The 20,367-nt window shown below is 42.7% G+C and overlaps 1 protein-coding gene across 3 annotated transcripts in view; it reads right to left on the minus strand.

Annotated features, from left to right (window-relative positions):
* Nucleotides 1-1,046: 1,046 nt before the first annotated feature.
* Nucleotides 1,047-20,367, minus strand: part of PSD3 (pleckstrin and Sec7 domain containing 3) — a 264,762-nt gene continuing 245,441 nt past the window's right edge. For all 3 annotated transcript variants that reach the window (XM_054719991.1, XM_054719993.1, XM_054719992.1), the window contains 2 exons: nucleotides 16,012-16,155; nucleotides 1,047-2,435 (listed from right to left, as the gene is read on the minus strand). In XM_054719991.1, the coding sequence (XP_054575966.1) occupies nucleotides 2,220-2,435; nucleotides 16,012-16,155 (360 nt within the window). In that variant the 3' untranslated portion in view covers nucleotides 1,047-2,219. The remainder of the gene's footprint in view (nucleotides 2,436-16,011; nucleotides 16,156-20,367) is intronic.

Here is a 20,367-nt window from a genome sequence, read left to right on the forward strand (position 1 = left end):
AGCATACCGCAGCCTCTAAAGTGCCCTTCTCATCCCATTACGATCAGCATGTGCAGAAGCCCCTGGAGACACATCAGGGACTCACGCAACAGGAGCAATGCCCTGCTGTGCTGACCGAGGATTCAGAACTGCTCTGAACGCCAGGCTCGGCGGCAAGGTACCGTTCTGTTCATTAAATACTACAAGGGGAACACACGGGGACACTATGTACACAGACACACGCACACTGTGGGCAGACACATTCAAGCCAGCCAGGGAGTTTTTTTCTTTCTTTAGTTATCGAAGCTCAGAGACAACGTGATCTAGGTACCTCTCTCCCCTCGGCTCAGGATAAAGAACTAGGCAGAAAGCAAGCAGGCCGATCGTTCAGATTCTAGGAAGAAAGACGATTTCCTTGTGGGAATCTTGAACTCAGAAGCAAGAGAAATGAATCAGATCTACGAGCCATATTGGTAACTATCCTATTTGTTTCTTGGTTCTGAAACATAAATTGCCATTGCCTTTATCTACACAAGATAGAAGGTGAGAGTGAGTTTTCCAAAGGCGTGGCAAAGTACTTATCACAAAACAAGCGGCAATAACCTTAGCGAGGGGTTACTCTTATCTGGGCACCATCAACTACGAACATTTATATAGGCAGAAAGTAAACGTGAATAAATAATCGTGTGATTAATGCCACTAGAAACGGCCACGGTTTAAGAGCAGGCTTTCTCTAACTCCCTGGAACCATCCTACGCATGCAGAGTCCCCGATTCTTTGGTCATAGTACCGTTAACTAATACACTGAGTAGAACTAGAGCAATTTTCTGTGGGAGGGAAAAAGAGCATTCAAAGTGACTCCTCCAGTTCTGAAGTTGTGGAGATTACAGCTTTAAGAATCACAAAGTTTCAAAATCAGAAAGTTCTAACTCACGGTGGGCTCAATTTTCACTCCTATCTGTTCCTATATAAGAGAATGTTCTTTTTATCGCCCTGAATTCCACAGGGACCGTCACGGAAACAAGCTTATGACTTCAAGGTCAATAGAACTATTTTGAGTAGATAGAAAGGATTTAAAATAAAATCTTTATTCTTAGGAGAAAGTTCAGTAGGAGCAAAGAGAAGTGACTATCAAAGAGACTAAGATATGAATAAACTAAGTTACTCGGTATATGCAACCGGCAGATTCCTCACTTTTCCAACCACTGTCCATTCAGACTATTTATTCCTCTCAGGTTGACTTTAAAGACTCAGGATTCCATGCTGGAAACCTGCAGCTCCCTGTTCCTCTCTTACTTGTTTTGCTTAAGACCCTGATGTTCTTACAACCAGGACACAACAGCTGCCTACACATGTTTAAACTCCTGGATGACAGGGTGATGACAACAGAGATGGTTCTGGACTCCTGGTCTAGACCCCGTGGGAGTAAGGTAACAGTGCAGCGTGAACACCTGCCTCCTGCTGCCGCTCCCGAGTTGATCATTGTCATGCTTCTTTAGAGAACAAAATGAACCTGGTGTCATCTTTCCTTAACCTTCAGTAGCAAAAAGGTCCCACCTCCTCTTCCCTTGCTTGGCTGAAATGGACTCAACACTCCAGCACGCTTTATAAGTTCTCCAGTTCCGCTATCTCCGCACCCCTCTCCCTGCTTCCGGCAGGGTCAGACCCCAAAGACAAGTGCTGAGGTGCCCGCACAGCTGCGTCAGCATGGGGCACTGATTCCCGAACTGGAATTTTGAGGCCAAGTTCTGTGAGTGCGCAATGCCACCTCTGTGACTGGCAAGAATTCACATATGAAGGTTTACGTTAAGTCTGGCTGGAACTGACTAAACTAAGTTTGTCCAGTAAAGTGGTTCACAATGGATTCAATTTTTTTTCACCTTAAAAAAAAAGTGTAACAGTTGGTTTGAGAATACATAAAACAACTGAGAGAGTGCAAACGAGGAAACCAAGGGAGAAATGATACACAATTCAATCTGAAATCATGACCCCCTTCCCCTCACAAAAAGGTGCATTAGTTATCAAGTGGCAAAAATCGTCAAAGCAAAGAAATCAAGAGCAAAGAGACAATCTGTACAGAAACGAACAAAAATATACAATAGAAAAGGTTACTAATGCACCATTTAGTCACAGACTATTGTTGTTGTTGTTTTTTTAAATATATTCACGGATTTACCAGAAAGATCTTGAAAAACTCTATTTTGCTCCATGACCAGCCCCATCCTGGCCGCAGATGGATTCTAAGTAACTTTTTGCTTAATGCTGGGTGTTTCAGGTCGGTGGTCTTTCCGCTCTGACACGTTGCGCTTGACTTTGGCAGTGACCGGAGATGAATCTGGGTTCAGCGAAGGACTCGAATGCGACTTCTTCAGTCCTGGGGCCTCGCTGCCGTTGTTGCCCAGGAGCTTCTTGCCTCCTTCTTTCAGAATGCCGATGTACGTTTCATACCGGGTTTGCTGGAGGGGAAATCAGAGAGGAACTGTTGTCAACACACTGTTCACAAACGCACGCGTGCAGCCCACCCGGCGCATTAACTACCCGGAGCGCACGCCTGGCTGCTGAAGACTTGACTTCATTCCCCAAAGTAGGCAACAGCCCCAGGGGACCGATGGATTCACTCGTTTAGAGGAGAAATGAAGACAGAGCTTTAGTTCAAGTTTGCTCTGCCTTCTGAAAGGACGCCGACTCGGAGTTACTGGCTGTCAGATGGAGGAATCGTGCTTCCTGAACACTCAACCACAAGAAGGGTGTAAGTGGGAGGAGCTGTAACTTCCTGATTTTGGGGGACTGGATGGCTCTGATGGCTCCGTGCTGCCTGTACCCACTTGAACTTCCCTCACATGACCTAGGTGTTGCTTGAACCTGGCTTGGCTATGGTCCCTGTAACTCTACAACGACTCAACTGGAGGACTCTGTCTATGGGGACTCGACTTTCTAGTCCCCTATGAGACCACAACACTTTCCAGAAGGTGCTCTGGGTTTCCTGCCAAACTTCAAATTATTTTCTGATACTTTTCTCATTCTGAAAACCTTTTCCATCAATGATTTGTTGAGTAGTCACTACACCTTAAATAGTTCCCGATTCTCTTGTCGCTGGGCATCTTTTTGTATGAATAACTGAAAAGAACACAGCAGAGAATGTTTTCCCCTCTAACTCTAATTGGCACTTTTTAAAAAGTTTCTATCTGAGTCACTATTTAGAACTATTATATATATTGCAAATTACAGAAGGATCTCAGATTCTTGATTTGATAGATTCTAGTCAAAATAAGTCAGATGAGAAGAAAAGGCAAAGCAAAGGAAAGGTGGGAGGGGGCCAGAAAACGAGGGGTGCGTGGCCGTTGTTGAGAGAATTAAGGTCGGGGAGACTGCAGTGGGTTCACGAACGTCCCAGGGGCTGTGCCCCATTTCTGAGTTACAATGGCTTACAGGGACTGAGGCTATGAAACCCAGTAACATAGCTTTGCTTTTTACCATTTTCTGAAACCAAACCAAATGCCTCTTCAAAATACTTTAGCTAAACATATCTTTGAGAACCATTCAGTGGATACTGGTTTCAGCCATGCCTTCCCGGATTACAGACCCATCTAAACATGTAAATCTCTCCCACCCCCAAATATTGCCTCTGAGTAAAGAAACAGCTTCCATGAAGCCCTGACGAGCAACGGGAATATAGATAGATGTAGAGGTAGATGCCTGATGAGTTCCCAAGTCAGTAATCTCTGGGGACACTTACTCTTCAGTGTACCACCATTCCCATGTTTCCCACAAAATCACCACAGTCTGACCCTGTGAGGCACTACTGAGGCTCACGAGCCACCACCCAGCAAAGACTTGTCTGTATCCTCCCACGTCCACATCCACCTGACCGTGACGGTCCAGACGCCGCACACGGCCAACCCAGCACAGCTGCACCGAGTGAGGGGCAGGCTGCTGTGCTTAAGACCGGGCTCTCTCCACACAGAAAGAAAAGTAGTTTATACCATGCTTTTGAGGTTAACAAAACAGATATATGTGTTCTGAGTATCTCTTACGTAGCAGTAAATGAAGACCAAATATTATTTTCCACGTTCAGCTTAAAAACAGAGTAACTGGACCACGGTATATGGGCTATGTTGGATCTTCATTTGGACAGTAACTAGATGTCATTCATACATGAAGCGCAGCCTCTAAATTTAACCTTATAACAAAGCATTCATTAAAGAGATAAAAATCTGTCAATGGTTATTTATAGCTATAGCTTAATTCCTTGGCCTGATCATTCTTACATGTAATTTACATGCAATGTACCAGGAGCATGGTAAATACTTCAACACTAACCTAAGGTTCTAGGCTCCCTGGGTTGGAGAGTAGCAGCCTCATCAGTATTAATGTAGAAAGGAACCTGCTGCTGACACTAACAAGTAAACAATAACATTAAAGTTTTGTATTCTTTTCTGACAATATTATTCATAATCAGAAGGTAGAAAGGTAAGAAGAAATGAAAACACCTGAATGTTTTAATAAATATAGTTTCATGCCACAGAGTAATCACACTATGCAAGAATTAGCACAGCTCCGGATACGATTAAAAATGTGATGGGATATAAGAAGTGAATCTGGGAGATGCATGTGGCGGTGAAAGGGCTAGCTTTGGGGCCAGGTGGCGTGGTTCGGGCACTGCACTAACTAATGAGTACGGCATCGACTCGTTTTCCTAAATCGTTAGTCTTCATTATGGAGCCCTTTCAAGTGTGTGTCTTTCATTAAGAAGGGCACAGAGGGTTTGAGAATAAGACGTGCCTCAGGGACAATTTGCTGCCTTTGGTTAGGTTATTAAAGATTTTGTCTTAGTCTCTTGCCGATTCATTTTCAGATCAATTCTTAAAAATGTCAGTGCTGTATGCTCAGCGTTCTTCCTCAGAAATTCTCCAATAGTGTGAATAGATTTCTAACAGGATGACTGCCTGATCCAATTCCACTATCAGAAAAAAACCTTGAGGTGGGCTTTTACCAAATTCCAGTCCAGCAGCTACGCTCTGCAGATAAGTATCTGAATATTGTTTTTGTGGTTTTGTCCTCTCAGCAAAACTCTCTGCCTTAATTTCCTTCTTAAGATTTGCTCTTTTCATGAGGCCTTCTGTGACCAAGAGCCAAAGACAATTCCAGTGTTTAATGGCTTCTTTATCTACTAAAGTAAGGTCTTTCTCCCCTCTGTAACGTCCTTACACTTTTTTGCTATATTAATTTATTAAGCTGGTCTTCAATTACTTGTAAAAATACTTCTCAGATACGTAGAAAACTATATCCTTGGTCACTAGTAGCGTAGCTAACTAGGGAGGAATAAAACACCACGACCAAGGCCAAGCAAGCTGCTGCTTGGGTTGAATGTTAATTGTCTGCTTAAAAAAAAAATCACACCTATCGATGTTATTTGAAAAGAAATTTAATCATATCCACACATAAATGTACATGCACCTGACTGAGCAGTTTCTTTTCTCTTGAGCCCTGCATACTATTTTTTATTTTATTTGATGGAATGCTATCTCCTTTTGACCTCTATGAATACGACAGTAACCACCTGAATGAAAATAAAGCTGAGCTGCCACTTGTAACACAGTGCTGTCATCTGCATTCAGACCTCACAGCTCCACAGTCCCATCCTGAATACATTTCCTCCTGACATTTTCCTTTCTCACCAGGGCAGGGGAAAGGCCATCTTAGAATGAAATGGGAAGAAACGAATAATGTCATGTACGTAGCAAAACATCTTTTGCTCCTAGATCTCTGTGCTGGAAAACAAAGAAACAAAATAAAGACAAGCAAACAAAACAAGAAGGAGCTCTTGAAGTAACTGCTTATTTAAATAAAGACTGTGTTTGCATTCTGTGGGGGATGATGGCAGAATTGATTTGCATAGACTTTCGCCTTGATCACTACCTGTGAACTTATGAAAGTAATTACATTCAAAACAGAGTTTCCTTTAAATTCTTATCTAAAAAAAGTAAAGTTTTTTCCCTATTTTCCCTCCTACTTCCATATCAGTCTTCAGCATGCAAAGGTAACCCACTGCCTAAATACAGCAGATACACACATTTTTGGTTCGCCTGGTTTGTATTTGTGGCTTTCTGGAAAACCTTAGGAAGTGTGGATTCAATGCCTTTGTTTCATTCTACCTTTTGGCTCTATTGCTCTCTAAATAAATTTTGTGACTTCAATGAGAAAAAAAAAAAACAACTTTAAAATAAAAAACTCACTTCTTATAATAATACAAGCAGAAGAGGTCAAAAAGCTGTGATCCAGACAAAAAGGACTGGGTTTGTAGGAAATGTTTTGAGAGCAGCGGTTCTCAACCTGTGGGTCGAGACCCCTTTGGGGGTAGAACGACCCTTTCACAGGGGTTGTCTAAGACATCCTGCATATCAGATATTTACATTACGATTCATAATAGTAGCAAAATTACAGTTATGAAGTAACAACGAAAATAATTTTATGGTCGGGGGTCACCACAACATGAGGAACTGTATTACAGGGTCGTGGCATTAGGAAGGCTGAGAACCACTGTTTGAGAGCGTCAGTGTGTCCATTCTGTTGCCCCTGCCCCTGTCCCTATGGCACCCAATGTTTGCCAGAGGATAACTCAGGCCAATCCACTGCCCCAGAGAGAAAGCAGAGCTCAAAGGCCATGGATGGCCCTCCCCCATCCCTGGTCCTGCTACTGCCTTCCCCAGGGTCCACCCGAGAACAGCACTTGTGCTGTTAAGGACAGTCTTCCTGATTCAAGAAGTAATTTTTAAAACACTGCTACCTCTCATTCTTTTCTTTGTTTATCTAGCTCTCAAAATCCTTTCGATAAAGCCAGTCTGTTTCAGTACCCAGATATTTTTCTTTTAAAAAAGGAAACCCAAATTCTGAATTTAAAAGTCCACAAAACTCACTTAGAAAAGATACACATTTTGTTTTCTGGGTGGAAACGTCAAGAAATGAACTGTCCAGTTCAGACCCACCAACTGAGGGCTCCGGTCACCCCAGTTCCTAACGGCCCCACCCAGCATGGCCTTGTGGGAGGGTTTTGACAACAGCCTAGTATAAAACTATCTTATAAAAAAAAATCACCCTGATTGGATTAATGGCATTAAAAATTTTGCTATTCAGTAAAATGGAGGAAAAAAAAGTCCTTTGAAACACAGGGATATGACATTAAGTTTCTATATACCCAGAGAGTAATTTGAGTCGAGAAACACGACTTATCTGACAAAAGGCTAACTTGAGCTCTTGTGGGATATGTTGTCTCTCATTGAACTTTTCCTTAGGGACCTCACATCTAAAGCAAAATTTCAGTGCATTTTGACAACGTTTTTATACAGGTCATGCTCCTAATATTTCAGCTTATACTTGTTTATGCTTCTGATTGCACTGGAATTCTCTAAAGTCCTACACACGTCCCTCAGAGGCATGTTCCCGAACTTCTTCACGGCAGCCTGTCTGTCAGACTCACAGCTCCAGAAAGGTCAATGGCAGGCAGGAAGGGATACGGGTAGTCTTTTGAGGTCATCTGTCAAGTAGGATTTCAGGAGGCTTTGAAGGACCTTTGCTCTAAGCTGCCTTCCCCACTGATCTCCCATGGCATTTCATCCCCAAGATGAGTTTAAAGTACTTCTACACCTTCCGCATTCCCAATTCGAATGTCCCTTCCCGTAGGAGGTCCCATAAGCTAGCATCTTACCAGTTCTGTGTCCAATTTTCTCCTGTGTGGTAAAGGATCTTCCAAGCTGTGGAGTCAGACACTGAGCAACCGGACCTCCCTCCCTCCAGGCCTCAGGTGCTACATGTGCGAATGAGGGGACGCGGCCACTTTCAGCTGCAAACTTTTTGGGATTCTCTAGGACGGGGAGAGCTACTTGGAAGCAAGCTATATGGAAGAGGACACACTACTGATTCCTGGAGGGAATGGTGAACCACAAGGTGGGGGTAGGGCATTGAAAGGAAATAGCCCTGGTTTACCTATTTTATTTACAATGTTGTCAAAGGCCAGAGCAAGTTCGGGATGAAAGCACCCTGCACAATTCCTAGTGTGTGTGATCACTATTGTGTCTTCTTCCATATATCTTGCTCTCAAATGCATGTCTCAAGGAGGAACTAAGTAAACAAGTTGTCGAATGCTCCTCAGAAAGTCTATATGACACACGGGAACCAATTTCTAGTCTTCCAATGAATGCTGCACTGGCGTTCTTATAGCAAACATTGCTTGGCTTGCATATGATGTTTTTTGGTCTAATATTTTCAGAGAAAATATTCCTGAAAACATCTTAAGTTTTCATTGTGAATCTACTGAGTAATTCTGAACTAGAAAGCCCGAAAGAACCTCAATAGTCTGCTCCCCTCAAAAAGCCTTCATCTCAGATCAGGTACGTAAGCAAACAAAGTTTTTAAAACTCTTAGATCAAAGCATACAGATTCTTTGAGAAAATAGTAAGAAGAAACCTAATGTAGTTTAGAGAGAGATGCGTACTCTTGTAAAAAAAAAAAAACAAAAACAAAAACCCCAACACACCAAAAAGGCTATCCTTTCATTGTTCTGATTCCAGAGTTAGCCCAGGAAAGCATTCGGCAGCTAACAGATGGGCGGGTCATGTACCACAAAGTCTAAGGGGGCTGGGGAGGAGGCTACTCATTGTTTACATGGGAACGCTCTTGGTGAGGGAAATGTAGGTCCTCCTAGCTCACAAGCTACTGAGAGGAAGAAGCTACGAGGTCACAGGTGAGCATGTCACTCACACCAGGTGTGACTCCTCTTCAGTGTATTTCCACCCAGAAGTAATCATCAAAATAGTAAACAGCTGGCACAGCACAGGTGCTGCTAAATCAGAGGGGACACCACCCGCAAACCTTGTAGGCGCACACCACCAGCATATCATATCCGCTCGGCTCCTATCCATTAAAGTAAGCATAGAACCTGCACCCAGGCTGCTACCAGGCCTCTTCACCCCGGACTGGCTGTTAAGCAGACTGCGTGGTCTGCACACAGGCCGGCTAATACAGCAGCCCCTAGCTTCATCCGGCTGCGGAGCATGGGAAATGTGGCCAGTCTGCATTGAGACACGCCATGAGTGCCAAGTGTTCGCTCAATTTGGACAATGTAGGAAAAAATGAGTGTGAAATATCTTAATATCTTATACTGATTACATGTTGGAATGATATTATTTTTGATGTGCTGTATTTATATTACAATTAGTTCCACCAGTTTTCTTTAAGTTTTTAAATGTAGCTGCAGGTACTAGAAAATTTAAAATTATACATGTGGTTTGCACTGTATCTCTGTTGGGTAGTGTTGGCCTAGATCCCCTGACATCTCCCAATTTGAAATATTCCTTTTCTGTGTTTAACACCCTTAGCGTGAGGGTGAGTTACTTTAATACTCTAATTGGTGTTAACATGTCACTCTCCTCAAAAATACATATAATGTTGGAAGGGACCTTCTAGGTTAGTTCACCCAATCCCATCCCAATTTGATACCCCAAAACTGAGGCCCAGAGAGGGTAACCATGTAATAAACACATCAAGGATTAGACAAAAAAGTCCTCCTAAGTCCCAGGTGTCATTTCCCGATTTTACTAATTTATTACTCAAGTATTGGCCCTTTGCCTGCAGACAATACCTTAACTCGAAGTGGTGACCCTCCTCACAGCAGACATTCCAGGCATAAGGAGGGACTTAGGGACAGGGAGTCATTTCAAGTCACATGACTGGCTGTTTATTCTGTCTTCTGAAAAGAACTAGGGCCCTAGTTCTTTTCAAACATTTATTAAAAATGCGATTCAAAGGGTCCTATTGCTAAGCTTCTCCTCCTTTCAAAAGCACATGTCATCATTTACAGATTAAAATTCAGAGCTTCTTAGTCTTCTTTCATCATATCTTACCAAATGCAATTCCAAATAGCAATGCAAGAATTATGTCTCTATTACAAACTGGACTTGAGCTTGGACAACTGCTGATCTTAGGTCTCTAGCTTTTGACTCATAATTATACTACTTAGCATCCCACTAAAAAAATTCTTAAATATCCCCAAGAATTCTATTAACCTGCAATATCTTAGCTTCTCAGACTCAGGCATTTAATAACTTTGTGATGTTTTCTATAAAGGGGATGGCACTGGGTTCCTGGCTAGATTCAGTTGCGAAGACCGAGACTTGCTTCTAATCTTCTTTAAGTAAGTTAATGGAATTTCTCCCTTGCTTTCACCAGGGAGTAAGAGGGTAATAACTGCTATCTCTGTGCTTTTATGATCAAAGCCACTTATAAATTAATAGCGAGATCATTTTGTTTCAGAGGCGGATTTGCCTTGTGACAGCTGGCTTTGTATTGAGATAAGCCTTGGAGGGCTCCTATGAGAGGAAAAGTGGTCCATGGTGTGAAAATCACTCATCTGCAGTGGACAAATAACAAATGAGCAATCTGGGGAAACAGGGTTAAGACCACAACTAGAGAATTTGTTAAAAAAAACACACCACATCAGACCACCCACCCAGCAACAAACAACCCACAGTAAAACTGAGGTTTTACAACGAGCAATGTATATTACGTGCACTTCTAGAGATGAGCTGTTTTGAGTTTCCCTAATGATGCTGCACAGACTGTGCTCTTATTCTCGAGTATGTCAGTTTCAGAAGGAATCATGCCATTTTACATGCCACCAAAAATTAGAAAGTCAGAAAAAGATGCCTCATGCCTCAAGAATGTCCTAGATTTTCTAGATTTAAAATATTCAGCCCTAAGACATTTACATGTTTTGTTACAGTGGACATTTGTTGTTCCTAAAATTGAGTTTCCTAGCCATGTGGTTGGTGTGGGTCCTGTCTTAAGCCATAATAAGCATATACTACTCCAGGTCGCAATTCACGAGCAGACACGGGTGAATTCTAGCCCTTTGCTAGGGGACTTTATTCTGCATCTGAGCCATCAGGGAAGTGAACTCTACTTCCGTCGATAACAAAGCCACTGAAAACACCTTAAATGTTACATCAGAAACATCCTGGAGTAAACACCATCTTCACTTTCTAAAGCTGTTGTTTCTAAAGCTGAAGAAACATCTAGCCAAATCCCTGGACCAACTTCAGTGCTATCACGGGAATTTCTTTAATGGGGCTGTTTCTCTAAGGGCCCAGGCGTTTCCCAGAGATTTTGCATCCCATATAAACTATCCATCCAGCCCACTTATGGATACATTTCCAAATGCACCAGAAGCATGGAGATCAATTCAAACATCTTCAAGTGAAATTGGAGCGGGATAAAGTAGAAATACATTAATATAATGAAATGAAGCGATTTTGGATATTTTCTTTTTGAAGTTGGGAAATGATGGTGTGTGTACTAGTAATATAGACTTGTGATGCCTAACAACTGCTTCAAAAGTGAGATTAGGTTCCAAGTGAACTCTTCTAAAAAAGTAACAGCCATAACTTGAGGGAATCAATTCAGTCAAAAACAAAACAACCCCCTTAGGTAACAAGGAGAGACGCATGCATTTAGACAATTGTAGCCCATTGCTGCTTTTTGAATCTCTTTCGAACAGGCTCAGGCTAAGATAGATGGAAACCTCCTGGCTCTCTAAAGAATTTTTGTAGACTTAAAAATAAAGCCTAAACCTACCTGTTTACCATAATTTCTAATTTTTTATTGACAGTCAGGGTTTTTTTTTTTTTTTTTTTTTAAGAATTTCTAAGGCATAGAAAGAGCTGTGACTTTGGCTACCACGAAGAACTGTTTGGGAAATAAAAAACTGAAATGCAAAAAGTCAGGTGCAACTCCCAGTGTTATTACTAACAGCTTAATGTTCTAACACAGTGGTTGGCAAACTCATTAGTCAACAGAGCCAATTATCAACAGTACAACAATTGAAATTTCTTTTGAGAGCCAAATTTTTTAAACTTAAACTTCTTCTAATGCCACTTCTTCAAAACAGACTCGCCCAGGCCGTGGTATTTTGTGGAAGAGCCACACTCAAGGGGCCAAAGAGCTGCATGTGGCTCGCGAGCCGCAGTTTGCCAACCATGGTTCTAACAAAAGAAGAGCACTTTTCCTTACCAAGATGTGAAAACTGTAAGAACGCCTCTGAACCCACAGGGTGGCCCTGACTGCAGGAATGGGTGAGAGCTCATTCCTGCCTGGGATCCTTCCTTGGTGACAAGGCCACAGACAGGTTAAAGCTCCCCTGCTGTCACTGCCCAGGAGGTTCCCACTGAAGTGCAGGCACTGCTGTCGTCCTGGGCTGCCCTTCAGACTTGTTTTCAGGGGAGCTACTCAGCGTTCTGAGAGAACCACTTCAGGCGATGTTATCTTTTACACACAATAATTCCGTTCCATTCCTTCATTCCACAATATGTCCTGAGCACTCACCCCATGCTCTAGAAGCTACAGCAGTGACCAAAGGAAGACAATGGTCAATACCTCCCACGCCCGTGAGGGAAGGGAGTGGCTGCTCAGGGATGTGGCCTGTACAGCAGGGTGCTTAATGCCAAGCAAAGGGTCTCCACCAGCAAACACACAGGGCAGAATCTGGTGCCTGAAATCATAGCAAAGGGGACCCCCACAAGATGCACTACTATTTTATATGAGTGAAAAATAACGATGCAGTTTTAAAAAGCAATTACTTTTACAAAAACCTTTTCAGGTAACATCTATAAAGTGAGGTACCCTTCCTCCTTCCTGGTACACAGGTTAGGCGGCCTGACAGACAATCCACACGCCCGACACTAGCACAGGAGTCTGATTTAATGAGCCAAGGGCTTTGGAATGCCAACATTGATGAAAGCAAGACTTGTCCCCACAAAGCGTGCTCTAAGTTCAGGTTAGGAGATGAAAATGCTGGCTCCTGCTGGGTTACCTGTTCAGAGAGCAGATTTCAGAGCAGGAAGTGCTTCTACAGTGGCAACCTTTCCCTGGTCTGTGGCCGTCCCCACCTCCTGGGGGCAGCTCTCAGCCTTCGGTCAAGGGCACCAGGCAAGGTGAGGAGGGCTGGAAGCCAGGGATGGAGGTGTTGGGAAATTTAATTAGCATGTGTGAAACCAAGAGGCCCCCCAGCTGAAAGCCATTCTAGAAGTGTGAAGACTATGATTGCTTTTTGAGAACTCCTTTTCCCAGGAATGAACAAGCCCAGGGAAAGATGAGCTGCTCAGAGTTTTGTTTATTTTTTTAGAAAATACTTGTTCAAGTGTTTTGTTGGTAAGGCTTCCAACAGTTTGTGCGAATAAACTTTTACGTTTACTGAAAGGACTTGCCGGCCATGAAGAAAACTAGCACACGGGTCCACGGTGAATCCAAGGGCACATTTTATAACAAACATTTTATAACTCAGGAAAAGACTTTTTAATCTTCCATGAAATCCTGTTCAATTCAATATGCAAGCACAGAGCAAAGCGGTCCCTGCTCTCGAAAGGCTCACGGGCCTGGGCAGGGGAGGTATGGAATCCACTACAGATGACAGTGAAATAACTGGAACAGAGGCCAGCTGTGGTGGGACTATGACAGAGTAATAAACCCACTTGCAAGCTGGGAGCAGGCTTTTCACAGGAGGGATGTGGGCTGCATCTGAAAGATAGTGAGACTTTCTGAAATGGAGATGAGGGGAGGGGCATTTGGGGCAGAATAAAGTAGATGAACAAAGGCATAAGAGTGTGCTGGAGAGAGTGGGCAGAAATGTGACTGGTAGACGTGGATGCTGTTGAGGAAAGACCGGATGTTGTGGAAAGACGGAAGGAGCCCAAATCCTCTCAGATTAAGGACTGGGGCTTTGAAATCAATAAACAAGTGTTGGCAAGGATGTGGAGAAGAGGGAACCCTTGTGCACTGCTGGTGGGACTGTAAATCAGTGCAGCCACTATGGAAAACAGTATGGAGGTTCCTCAAAAAATTAAAAATGGAACTACCATATGACCCAGCAATTCCCTCCTGGAGGGAATTTGAAGAAACAGAAAACACTAATTTGAAAAGACATATGCATTCCCTATGTTCACTGCAGTGTTGCTTACAACAGCCAAGATGTGAAATAACCTCAGTGTCCATCAGTAGACAAGTGGATAAAGAAGATGTGATGTGGTACATTTATATAGTGGAATATTACTACTCAGCCCTAAAAAAAAGAATGAAAACTTGCCATTGTGACAACATGGATGAACCTAGAGGGTATTATGTAAGTGAAATAAACCAGAGAAAGACAAATACTGAATGATGGCACTTATATGTGGACTCTAAAAAGCAAAAAAAAAAAAAAAAAAAAAAAGCAAACAAAATAGAAACAAACTCATAGATACAAAGAACAGACTGATGGTTGCCAGATGGGAGTGAGTCTAGGGAGTAGGCAGAAAAGGCGAAGGGATTAAGGAATACAAATTGCCAGTTATAAAAATAATCACAGGGATCTAAAGCACAGCATAGAAAATATCCTAATATATAAAGAGCCAGGGTCCGTCATGACCTAAACTAATGGACAGATGACCGAACACCAGGCTAGGGTCCCAGCCAGCATGGCGGGAGTCAGTCGTGGGTCCCGGCCGCCCACAGCTTGGCGGCAGGAGAGAGGGAGGGAGCTGTGGGAACGAAGCCATGCTGCCATTGGACTGGCCTCTGGGTCCCTACCCCCGGCCAGCAGGCTCCGGGAACCAGAGCCATGCTGCGATGGGACTGGACCCTACCTGAAGGGTCGCAGATTATGAGAGCGTGCAGGCTGGGCTGAGAGACTCCCCCCCACCCCCCCGAGTGCACGAATTTTCATGCACTGGGCCTCTAGTAGTAAATAATATTGTAATAACTATGTATGATGCCAGATGGGTACTAGACTTATTGGGGTAATCACTTTGTAATTTATGTCAATGTCTAACCACTATGCTGCACACCTGAGACTAATATAATACTGCTTGTCAACTGTAACTGAAAAATAAATTAAAAACAAAAAGGACTGAGACTATATTGAGAAGGCAAATTATGGGGGGAGATCTAGGAGAACAATCTAGGGCAGCTGTTGACAGAGGAATGCCGTCATGTGGATTGAGCCTCAGGAAAAAAAACAAACCATCAGATGTATATAGGACGAGCTGCAGAGAGACAGTTAGGCACAGCGGCCAGGTTCAGGTGAGAGATGAATGACCTAGGACTTGAGTGGAGGATGCACACCAACAACGGTGAGGAAATGACGCGTAAGATGCTGCGGAGGCAGCTGGACCTGGTCCCGATTAGGTCTGGGGGACTGCAAGAACCCGGAGGAGGATGCTCAGGTGAGTCTAAGTTCTAAGCCCAAGGAGGAAAACAGGATGAAAAGCTGGGAATGAAGATGAATGATGAGAAATAAAGTCAACTACAGCTACAGTGAAAATGAATAGCTAAAGATAGATTCAGCACACCCAACAGAAAAAAAAAATGGGGGGAAAAAGACACTGAATGTTGAAAAGTGGCAGCTGAAGGAAGAGTTAGAGGTTGATCCTGCACAACCTGACACTGTTTAATTTGGGAGAAAATTTAGCCAAAAGTAACATTTACTGTATATACTGCTTTCAAATGTCCCACCCTCCAGAGTTTAATAACCACACTGGCTATAGAACATGGATGTGCAGGGATGTGCCACATTGCCAGTCTCCGCCTGAAGGGCACTGAGTCGGGGAGGAAGAGCATTGGTGCTGCCTGACGGCAGGAGAAAGCTGATGCTTCATGCCACCCTGTATCTCAGTTTCCCTACTGTGCTTTCTTTTGACTCAACTCTCTTGAAAGACACAGAAACATAGAAAGCAGCCGCCCACCCCAGCATGCCCATCTACTGCTGCGGTCTCTCCTCACAGCAGGCCCTTCCAGACACACAGACTGACAGTTATCTTTGATGTTTGTTTGAGGCTTAAATAGAATCATAAACACAAAGAGCCACGAGACCCAGACCATGCCTGAGCTCCCAAGTTAGAGCGGGTGAGGCACACGTCCCAGTTACAGTCACTGTAAAAAACAATGCCTCGTGGAAAAATCATAAAACAACTCAGGCACAGGCTTTTATTACACTCGGGTCCAACACACCTCAAACTCCAGGTAGTGATCTTTCAGCTTGTACTCATCTATCTCCTTGGCCTTCACCTTCTTGTCCGGGGGGTACGAGCGGTGCTCGGCCAGCTCGGTGGTAATCTGCTTCAGCTTGCTCTCATGTGACTTCAGCTGTTCCTCCTGCAGGAAATAGGAAGCCATTTAATGTCTGAAAATAAATCAGTAAAGAAATCCCTTCTGATGAATGACTTTAATTCACTGAAACCGTCCTGTGAGCCTCGGCTGCAGCATCTTACCACCTCTCTCAAGCCAGTGGCCGGTTCCCAGGTACCTTTGGCAAAATGGCAACTGAGGCCAGCCTCTCTCCCCAGGCCCTGTCACAAAACAAAAGGCTTTCAGAGGCTTTATCAGGTGTGACTGTCACAGAGCTGAGACACTGCCTCCTGTGATACTCTAACCACAAAGCACCGCCAAGCAGGTAGGTGCCTGTCCCGAGTGCCACACAGTGTGGCTTCTCCACTGCAGGGCCACTCAGCAACACTGCTGGTTTCTCCACCTGTCACAGTGCCCGAGGAACCTATCCGAAATAAGCAAAGCCACTACGAAGTAACTCTCCGAAAGCTACCAGGTAATATTCTAAAAAATGTCACAATCTGTGCCTCTTCTCTCCAAAGTAGTACATGTTCTGATGTCCTTCAATTTTATTGATCCAAAGTAGTTACTCAGTTAAAATGTACCTATAGAGTGGTTACTGCCCGAACAGTGCTATTGCAGGCATCACGTGACAATGCAACATGACTGATCCGATGTCAAAGACTTTCCATTCTAGGGGGACCATTTATATCACCTTAGCAATAAGCTACCTAACAAGAGACACTATCAAACCCTCTAGCAGCATTTAAAAAAATAAAACAAAGAGATCGGAATTCTCTTGCATTCCTATAATTGCACGACTGCTTTGTTTACTATTCCACTTTCACATGTAATGATCCAAATTCTTGTTGAGTATAAATTTCACATGTACAGTAAGAAATGGATGAAAGCAAATGAAAGGGAGCTGGTTAAACATAATTTCAAAATATAAACGTTTTATTCTAGATGAGTGGAATAATTAAAAAGACTACCAAAAAGGAATAATTATTGACACTAATTAAGATTATATGGCATCATTGTAAATTTAAAAAGATATTAAGAAATTATAAGAGTCATGTATAATGTCTTCAGGATTTGTTATCATGCACGTTCTAAAAGCCAAACAAGGGTGAAAAAATCCAAGTTAAAAACCATCAAAATAGAAGAGAACAATGAAACATTTTAGAAAGCAGAGAATGCCCCGCTGTTGTGGCTCAGCAGTTGAGTGTCGACCTACGAACCAGGAGGTCACGGTTTGATTCCTGGTCAGGGCATATGTGGGGTTTCAGGCTCAATCCCCAGTGGAGGGCATGTAGGAGGCAGCCAATCAATGATTCTCTCTCATCATTGATGTTTTTATTTCTCTCACCTCTCTGAAATAAAAATATATTAAAACATCTTACCTAATAATAGTGAAACATGTAAATTGACCATACCTCCACTACGCCCACAGCCAATCAGAGTGAGTATGCAAATTAACCCAACAAAGATGGAGGTTAATTTGCATACATACCTGGGTCCTGGGAACCTCCTTAGCACCCAGGTCACTCCCAGCCAGCCATCGGAGAGGCGGGGAGGGAGGGGGGTTGGGGAACCGAGCCTGCGATTAGAGGGGCTTGGGAAGGGGCCAAGCCTGCGATGGGAGGGGCGGGGGGCAGGGACCGAGCCTAGGATTGGAGGGAAGGGGGGAAAAAAATCAATGGAAACATATTCTCAGGTGAGGATAAAAAGAAAAATAAAGAAATGTCATATCCTATGAAAGACACATCTTGAAAATGTCTAAAGAAAGTTGTCATTTTTTCATGGTGAAGGGACTGGAGTCCGTGTTGATGAAAACACCTTGGCGGCTGCGGTGACTGGCAGTGGCTGCAGCAGTGGGGTGATGGGGCTGGTGCCTTCCCCTGATCAGCCCGGTTGCCTCAAGCAAAGAGAGGCCAGACTGCGGCTTAGGTCCGCTCCCAACAGGGAGTGGGCCTAAGCCATCAGTAGGACATCCCCTGAGGGTTCCCAGTATGTGAGAGGGGGCAGGCTGGGCTGAGGGACCTCTCCCCAGTGCACCAATTTCATGCACTGGGCCCCTAGTAAAAAATAAAAAGCAGAGAACATGATTAGAAAATGAACAACAGAGGTGGCAGGAATAGCAGAGTGATTCAAAGATGATAAGACTTATTTTTAAATACCAACTAACCCAAACAAAACACCTAGAGAAGTCCCAGAAAGAATGGGGGGGGGGGACCTATTTTGAGATATTAGAAAGGGGTCTATATCTTCAACCCTGTCATTTGTACACTAGTAATACTGAACACAAATGAAAAATGTTTCAGGTAGCTTTTATTTACAACTTCTCATTCATCTTTCTCCAAGGAGACTATAGACTATGTAATGGACTGAATGTTTGTGTTCCTCCAAAATTCATATGTTGAAGCCCAGTGTGGCTGTATCTGTAGATGGGGCTTCTGAGGAACCAATTAAGGTAAGTGAGGTCATAAGAGCAGGGCCCTGATGCAATAGGACTAGAGTCCGTGTAAGAAGAGACGCCACCAACAGCACACTCTCTGGGCCCAGGCACCAGAAAAGGCTCCGTGAGGACACAGAACAAAGGGGCGACTGCAACCCACAGGGAGCTCCCTCACCACACCCTGTTGGCACCTTGATTGGGGACTTCCAGTCTCCGGGACTGTGACAAAAAAAAAAAAAAAATTCTGTCATTTAAGCCGCCCAGTCTGTGGTACTTTGTTCTGGCAGCCAGAGATGACTAAGAAGAATGTATTAATAGCTATCTTATTTCAAAGTAATTTTCCTTTGTATATTTACTGTGACATATAAATTATTTAATAGAATTATTGGCAAAAGATATTTGGTGACTAGACCATTTTGAAAAATAAAAAAATGAGGTTTTTTTTGTTTAATAAAATGTCTCAGGTATAAAAAAGTCATATTGAATGACATATGAAGAACACTCATGTATCTAACACCCAGTTTAACAAATAAATTATAAAAATAATTGAAACGTCCTATATTTATCTACTCACCTTATTCCTTTTCTATGCTATTCCTATACCATAAAAAAAGAATTTGTTCTTTAGGTTTTTATATTTAATAAGCTTCCTTTTGTAACTTGTTTTTTCATTGACATGTTTTTGAAATTTGTTCACATATAAGTTTTACTTCCCTCCTTTTATCCACAGTATAGTATTCCACTGTAGGACAAACTACAATTTCACTGAAGGATATTTAGATTGTTTTCCGTTTTCCTGAGGCTATTATAAGTGATAGTGCATTAAACATGTTGCCTAATGAATACAAGCAAGGATTTTCCTATAATGTAATCACCAAGAGGTGGCATTTCTGGATTTCAGAATATGCACATCTTTAAGATGACCCTAACCTGTGTTCCAAGTGTCCCCACTGGTTTCCATTTCCACAGGAAGTTTGGAAGTCCCACTGCTCTACATTCTTGCCAATATTTTATATCACACCTGCACAATCTTTGCTAATTTCCTGAGTATGAAATGATTAGCCATTATAACCTGAATTTGCATTTCCCTGATCACAGGGAGGAAGCACATGGTTCCATGTTTCCTGGGTTTCCTCTTCTGTGACTGGCTGCTGAAATATTGGACCCATGTTTCTATTGGGTCCAGATTTGTAAAGCATAGTGATTTGTCGTTTATTTTAAGAAAATGAATTATTTCCTTTTTTTGGTTAATAAAATGATTAGAATCCAAATACTAACTTTCTTTTCAAATAAGATTTTATGTAACTTGTTAAAAGAATTTACAAAATTCTCTGTAGTTTTGGACTTAGCCTCTGTGTGAATATTCTTTTATTTTTTTAATAAAATCTTTATTGTTGAAAGTATTCCATATGTCCCCCTTTTCCCCCATTTATCCCTCCTCCTAGGCTCCCCCTTCCCTGTCTCCTCCCCCCGCAGACCTTCACTACACTACTGTCTATGTCCATGGGTTATACATATATGCACACAAGTTCTTTGGTTGATCTCTTTGAAATATTCTTTTAGATGTTTGCATCTTCCAAAAGCTTTAGAACTAGGTTTCTCCATCTTTAATAAATCCCAATTTCTACTAATTTTAATGAGGAATACATGCCAAGACAACACTATGCAAAGCATATTATACTCATCATTTTCCTACCCAAACCACAGTTTACTAGGATTTATTCATTGTTATTAAGCTATGGTTTATAAACCTGACTATTTCTATAGCAGTATAAAATGTTAGTCATTTGGGCTATATTTTT

This window comes from Eptesicus fuscus, chromosome 8, assembly GCF_027574615.1.
Source record: "Eptesicus fuscus isolate TK198812 chromosome 8, DD_ASM_mEF_20220401, whole genome shotgun sequence".
Lineage (NCBI taxonomy): Eukaryota > Metazoa > Chordata > Mammalia > Chiroptera > Vespertilionidae > Eptesicus > Eptesicus fuscus.